The sequence below is a fragment of the Hemiscyllium ocellatum genome, chromosome 22, assembly GCF_020745735.1.
Source record: "Hemiscyllium ocellatum isolate sHemOce1 chromosome 22, sHemOce1.pat.X.cur, whole genome shotgun sequence".
NCBI classification, from domain to species: domain Eukaryota; kingdom Metazoa; phylum Chordata; class Chondrichthyes; order Orectolobiformes; family Hemiscylliidae; genus Hemiscyllium; species Hemiscyllium ocellatum.
In genome coordinates this window covers 43,013,950-43,021,361 of record NC_083422.1, presented here as the reverse complement: position 1 = coordinate 43,021,361, position 7,412 = coordinate 43,013,950, and the positions used below count along the sequence as shown (strand labels likewise).

At 38.4% G+C, this 7,412-nt stretch overlaps 1 protein-coding gene across 1 annotated transcript; it reads left to right on the top strand.

Annotated features, from left to right (window-relative positions):
- The first annotated feature begins 265 nt into the window (after nt 1–265).
- vax1 (ventral anterior homeobox 1) lies at nt 266–5,034 on the top strand. Its single transcript, XM_060842455.1, has 3 exons — nt 266–506; nt 3,198–3,385; nt 4,549–5,034. The coding sequence occupies exons 1-3, from the start codon at nt 266–268 to the stop codon at nt 5,032–5,034; spliced, it is 915 nt and encodes a 304-aa protein (XP_060698438.1).
- The last annotated feature ends 2,378 nt before the right edge of the window (nt 5,035–7,412 follow it).

Here is a 7,412-nt window from a genome sequence, read left to right as displayed (position 1 = left end):
AGTGTTGATCATTTGGCATTTGAAGCCGGACAACCATAAAAGCACGGCCATCGGCGAAAGCAGTGTTTCAATCGAACAGTCGGAAACCACCCTCGTTCAGAAAGCGAACTTTAACAGCAGCTGGGACAATAATTTGTGCAATACCCCCTCCCCTCCCTCCCCACCCACCACCCACCACCACCACCCCCCCCCCCCCCCTCACAAAAAAACCCCACAAATATTGTGGCTTCATTTTTTTTGCACTACGTTTCACTAATATTCCTCAATGGAAGTCAGATGCAATCGAGAGCCAATAATGGAAGCGGAGTCGAGCAAAGGTTTGAAGAATGGACTCCGAGAAGGGAAAGAAACCAGCTCGAATTCACGGGATTCTCACGGAAACCTCCGGAATTGTTTGATGCAGGACCAGCAGGAGACTTTCTCAGCTTCTGCAGTCTCCGATGACTGCAATAAAACAAAATCCAGTAGTAGTGACCCGGACTATTGTAGACGAATTCTTGTAAGAGGTGAGCGCGTTTACATTCTCTGTGTCTGTCTGTCTGTTGTTGTTCAGTTTTAAACGGACTTGTCCCACTGCTCTGGCCCAGCTTGAGCTTCCTATGCACGATGCAAAATACTATTTTACGTTTAACACCACGTTGTTATGTACCTTTTAGAAAAATGATAGCATGATCTGCCGCTTACTGTAAGCCTCACCAGGAGCATGGAACAGTTTATTTTTTATATTGGAGGCAATTTGCTTCGTCTTTTTCCTTATTTCTGGTTACATTTCTGAAGCCTTCCTAGTGCAAGGGCGAGTGTTTGCATCAGGAAACTGTACGAGATCACTGATAACCTCTTCAAAAACAAAAGGAATGACATTTCCTTTCAGTAATTTACCTTATTTTTTAAAAAATGTCTCTGCTCGGGGCTCTGATTCCTGCACCAACCCCCACTCCATGTATTACTGCCTTTAGCCAGCCGAGCTGTCTTTGCGCTGTTTCTGTTTAGCTTGTACTTGTTTCCATCTAAATATTTCAATTTTGAGGAAGTATTTTGTACTAATTAAAAATACGCGATATTAAAAAAAGTAATGATGAGGAAGTTAGAGGTGTACCACTGGCGAGTAGGTGAATTCAGACAATTCATGGGAGACAGATTAAATATGATTTCCCTTCCTAACAAGGCCAAAGATTGGCATCCCCAGGACAGGATCTTCTTCATTACGTCTACAATGGCTCTGTGACTCGGGCTCAAATCAACACCTTGTAACTTACCATATAAAAGCTACAAATATTAGCACTCTCTTCATGAAAAAGGTAGCCACCAATGAAGTTCACAGCCTCTTAACTACACGCACTCCAATTCTAGGACTGAACCGAGTTAATGTTGATACAGTTTGTGAATGTACATTGTCTTGTGGAAATATATTTCGCTCAAACTAAACGGCAAGTCTTTCATAAAATTGGCATCCTTGCGAGCAACTAGCCTGCAGCTCGATTTTTGAAAAAAAATCTATTGCTTTCTTGAAGTCAAAATTAATTGTGGGCCATCTGCATTTGGCGTCGCTTGAGTTTAGGGTATATTTATATAACTTACTAATATCATGGGAGATTCTGGAATTCATGGAATGTGCTGGTCACAATGCATATGCATATAGATAAGCCGACAAGTGATTTTCATTGTTTGCAAACTCATTGGTTTGCCTTCATTGTAGAAAATTGAGGACAATTGTCCATTTTCCTCATTTGAAAACGTGAAAGAATTGAGAAGAATTGTGAATTTAATTCACTTCCCATAATATTGAAGGGTTGTAATTATTGCTTGTGTTTACAATTCTGACTCCTTCTTGGTACCGAATTCTTACTCAAAAAGTTCACTTGAAGTTCTATTATGTATTAACCTATTAATACAGTGGACATTGTCCTGATTAACTGCTGTGGGGTTATTTATGCTTCCAATAACGTAGAAAACACTTTTACTGTTTTTTTAATGGTAGTTACTAATGACACCATGTTTAAAATTAACGAGGCAAGGTGAAGGGAAATCAGATATATATTTAATTAGATATTATACTTTAAAAACGCTTTTTCGTCGTTCAGCAATTATAAGTAAAAAATGAGGTCTGCAGATCACATTTGCAGCAATTATAGTTTGGATTTTCGAGTTTTATTCAAGAAATTCAGTTCCTCTCAGAAATTTATTCTAATCCTTGTATGTCCGATTGGTTCCCGGCTCAATTGCAGTCACAACTAACTTTCCCAGAACCGAAGTGTTCTGAAATGTAACCACTGTAAATGTAACCACTGTAAATGTAACCAATGTAAATGTAACCAATATAAACTGAAATGCAATCACTTCTGGTCCCATGTTTCCAGTCACGGACACCGTGAGTTTCAGAAACAATTCTTTACTCGACATGATCTAGGTTTTCTCGCGATTTCATTGGAAGTATGACTGTGCTTTTACTTTTTGCAAACCAAAGTTTGTTTGTCATACTAACCTCGTGTGCAGCTAGGTATATTTTCCAGTAATAACTGTGTTACTGTACTGAGAGTTCTGCTTTGCTCAGGTACACCCTTTGGTCGTTTTAATCGCGTATCATGATTATTAAACAAAGGTAAATCCTAAAATCGTAATACGTTCACAAAACAGGCTGCGCGTTCTAGTTTAACAGTCATTTTATCATTTCACTAAAATAAGACAAGTCCTTTTTTCCGCTATGAATCATCTGTACGTTTTTCTTTGAGTGAAATTTGGCAGTATACACAACTAAGCGAAGCACGTGAGGTGATGTAACGCAGCCAAAGATATGTAATAAGGTTTACAAATAACTTAGAAGCCAAGTGACCGACAGTTTATTTCAAAAATCGTTGCCCTATAAAATGTCTATATTTTTGTTGGATATTTTTCAAAATGGATCTCCAAATGCAACTGTATTTGATTCCATTTCGATTTCCAAGCAAATATAAACTGCCAGATTTAACCCTATTCAACAAAGCAATACATAACGCGTTATAGAACAAAGGTGGGACCTTATACCACTATGTTTGGAATGTAGCTTGTAATCTTCGACTGCCATAATCGATGTCTATTTGGGAAGGCTTGCTACTTATATAGTTTGCTTTAGCTATTTATTATCCTGAGGAAGTTCTATAAATGGAAATAGTTGTTGCATTGTTTGAGAAGTAACGAATAGCTGCATTTCCATCCTGCAGATGCCAAGGGATCCATAAGAGAAATCATTCTACCTAAAGGGTTGGACCTTGATCGGCCCAAACGCACCCGAACGTCTTTCACCGCGGAGCAGCTGTACCGCTTGGAAATGGAGTTCCAGCGTTGTCAATACGTTGTGGGACGCGAGAGAACGGAACTGGCTCGACAGCTCAACTTGTCTGAAACTCAGGTAGACAGACAGTAATTCACAAACGTCTCATTGCAAAGCCTTGTAGTTATTTGTTGTTGCACTCGCTTTCCTGAAGGTTCGGATTGGATATATTGCAATAAATATATGTTACCTCCTGTATCAGTAATTCGTTTTTTAATGTGATGTGTTCATGCTATCTGAATCCACAGCGCTTGCAAGAATTACTGCAATTTAGTTGAACACAAACTTGATTTAGTCATTATTAAACCAACCACGAATAACTCTGAGTGGTTTCTTAGGCATCTTAAAATGTGTGGCCCATGTTAACCAATAAAATTGATAACTCTTAAAATATGGAATAATACTGAGTGCTTTCAGATTATCTGTTTGGGAAGAGATTCACCTCTCCATAAAACACGTGTACATTTGCAATGTACTCCGTTCAGATAATTGAATTAAGTTTTTTTTTAAAGAATTGGATTCGAAATGCAATTAGTTATCATCAAGCGGGTTTTCCCAGTATTTTAAGGTGGAGGAAATCTAGGGCTGTTGCACCAAATTATTTCTGTGAAGAATCGGAAAGACTAGCATTTTTTTCGAACTATGGTTACTGGAATACAAACTTAAACTGTTGTTTCATGTAAGTTTAGAAACTTCCGTTTTGTAACATCGTCTTTAATTTATCCATTGGAGAATTATTCAGAGTGTTACAGCATAGTCAATATATTTGTAGGGCGCGTTGTGCTCAGAATCAATGTTGAGATATCCAAGTCACCATCATGAAGGTGAATGGTTGGCGGTAGCTGGTTGTTACCGAAGAGCAGTAAAAATGTGAAATGAGCATATTCAGTTTTCCGACCATATTGAGTTATCAAAACGACTCTAATATTCCAAATGTTCAGATGCACTGAATAACAGATCGGAGGCTTAACTAAGTCCTACATAACTTATCTTCTTTATGTAATGGTGTGTTATAAGCAACATTTGAAAAACAATTGTTAGCATTCCCAGGTTTGCATTTAGTCTTAAACTTTCATTTTTATTCAGTTTACAATAATGTAATCTAGGATGGCCATTTTCAGGTTAATGGAAGACACAAGCCTATTTTGAAGCATTGGCCTAAATCGAATATGGGGAATAAAAGCTAAGGTTACGTTATACTGGTGTGTATTCATGTAATGCACTGTGTGTTATAAAAACAGGTGAAAGTCTGGTTCCAAAACCGACGCACGAAGCAGAAAAAGGATCAAGGGAAGGATTCTGATGTTCGCTCAACCGCTTCCGAGACGGCGGCAACATGCAGCGTGTTACGGCTCCTTGAACAAGGGAGGCTGCTGTCCCCGCCGGGTTTATCTGGTCTCCTGCCCTGCTCCTCCAGCACTCTGGGCTCAGCTCTGTGTGCCCCCGTAGTGGGCCTTGGCACCACACTGGGCACCTCGTCACTCACTGCGGGAACATCAGGGGCACCGACGCTGACCACCACCCATCCCGGACACAATGTTTTTAATATGCCGGTACCGTCTCTTCTCGGGACTGTAAGCACCAGGCTCGCCTCGCCCATAACTGTAACCGGGTCATTGACGGGGAACTTGCAGGAATTGTCCGCTAGATACTTGAGCTCTTCCGCTTTCGAGCCCTACTCCAGAAACGGCAAAAGAGAAACGATGGACAAAAAAATAATGGACTGACAGAAATCTTCAGGAAACGGCATTTTAATTGTTGACCCGTGAGGCTGAATTTAAAAATATTGAAAATTAACATTCACGTAGCATACATAAAAATGATCAATTCCCAATTCGATCAGTTTAGATTAATTTGTAAAAGGCAGAATCAACCTATCCACGATCCATACGTTAAATTGTGATGAAATTGTCAACTCTCACGTCAGTTTTAAAGCGACCATACTGCAGCCCTTTAAATACTAGACATCACAGTTTCACAGCCCTGGTAACTACTGTATGCGAGTTGGTACACATCCCAAACAACTTAGTTTACAAAAAAAAATCGATTATCGTTTGACCTGTTAAGTAGAACAGCAGGATTTTGGATATTTTTGAATTGCAGCTTAGGTAAGTCAGACAACAACATCAACAAAAGCTTTTTTTAAAAAAAGAATTTGGTTTTTCCTGAAGGATAAAAGAAAAGTATTTGGTGTTCATGTTTCCCGTTCTAGCTCTGTAAGGTACGTCCTGAATGGCAATTGTTCAGTGTCTGGTCTTGTATGAGAAGTGTATATCGTTTTGAATCTGTGCCGCCAAACTCCAGATGTTCTGATGTATAGCTTTTATTATAGTATAATAATTTCAAAGAAGCAAAATCTGAAACTGTATTTTATTGTAAATTATTGATTAACGTCCGTGATTAATAGACTAATGGTTTAATGAAAAGACGGTGAGTGTATTTAAAGTTAATAGAGACAAATGAAAGCCCTTGCTACTAACTTGATCTGTATTTTGTCGTTTGTTATCTTATGCATGTCGTAAGAGTGAAAATATACGTGAGCCTGAAATGTTAACAAGTTGTGTTTTTTATTTAAAAACAAGTTTAATATGGACTCTGGTGATTGCCAACACCATAAATGACTAGGCCTGTCTGTACAAATGCATAAAATATTGTTAAGTAACCATATTTAAGACAGGGCACATCACAATGGGCTTTAGTATTTCAAAAATAACGTTAATAGCGGATGTCATTTGCGGCTCTACATTCATGTTTTTTTCCCCCATTGTACCATATTAATTTAGGAATCACGTGATAATCTTGTTTTTGGTCATTATCAGTCATCAAACCCCACACCTATAAGTTGGAAATTGCTAAATTATCTTCAGCATAAAGTAGTAGCCACAATAATTGTTGTAAACGAAGATAACCATATAATCAAAGAGACCGCTCCGCCACTTCTTTTAAATAAAGATAGGAAAGCATTCATTGCAGACAATAGGAGGTTTACACATCTTTATGAAAAGGGACCCGGCCACTGAAATCAATAATAGGTGAAGATTCAAATAAAACGTTAGGATGTATGTTTCTTTATATTTAACATTTACATTATATAGACACCGGTGAATATTATGGATGGTTTATAGATAACTATAAACTATAGAAATCAGAGTTCAATATGAGTTTAATGAGCAAACACATTTTGACGAGAAATAATAGTGCTCGGTGTGTGTTGACTCCCTGGTATCTGACGTCAGCCTCTTGCCCTAATCACCACAGTTACCAATTTCCAACACGCTAGTCAGTGCTCCAGCAGCTTTCAAATTTCCTGAATATAAACATTGGCAGATGAGGTTTTAAACAAATATTAAGAAGTGACACAAATATTACAACTCCCGCATCAGAATATGTCTAATGTTGCTTTCTTAAAAAAAACACAAGCAAATGTAAGGGTTAAGTTGCAATAAACAGGATCTAGTTTACATTATCTGCCAAATACATTCAAACAGGATTGTACTTCAGTTTTTGTTGTTTGCTTCGGGAATTTTTAATTACAGATTTTTAAGAAGTGGGGGAGGTGTCATTTTCTAATCAACCCTTGATATTTTCACCAAAAAGCAGACAAGATATTTAACCTAGAGGTCCAACAGGTGACAAAGAACGTTCTCTGCACTACACTGTACCAGACATTTTGAAAGTAGTCTGTGTTTGGCATATGTGAAACTTAGTCAAGATTTGTGATTGTGAAACAACAAAGGACTTATTTCTAACAGAGATCCCTGCTGCCGCATCGGAGTTGTTCCAAAGATTCTCCTTGGTTAGAAATACACATTTGAGACAACTTCAAAATTATATAGTTAAAAATCACACAACACCAGGTTATAGTCCAAAAGGTTTATTTGGAAGCACGAGCTTTCGAAGCACTGCTCGTGCTTCCAAATAAACCTGTTGAGCTAGAACCTGGTGTTGTGTGAGTTTTACCTTTCTACACCCCACTCCAACACCAGCATCTCCACATCAAAATTATATACCGGCGCTTCCCCTCTGTCAATTCATTGCAACTAGCAGCCAGCCGTGGCAAACTGCTGTTACTCACATATTGTAAACGATGAAAGTTTTCCTCTTT

What these genes read in the sequence shown, in the direction of transcription:
- vax1 (XM_060842455.1), top strand. Translation starts at nt 266, where the DNA reads ATGGAAGTCAGATGCAATCGAGAGCCAATAATGGAAGCGGAGTCGAGC. An exon ending in TAGACGAATTCTTGTAAGAG is followed by an intron (nt 507 to 3,197) that starts GTGAGCGCGTTT and finishes TCCATCCTGCAG; the next exon opens with ATGCCAAGGGATCCATAAGA. An exon ending in TCAACTTGTCTGAAACTCAG is followed by an intron (nt 3,386 to 4,548) that starts GTAGACAGACAG and finishes TTATAAAAACAG; the next exon opens with GTGAAAGTCTGGTTCCAAAA.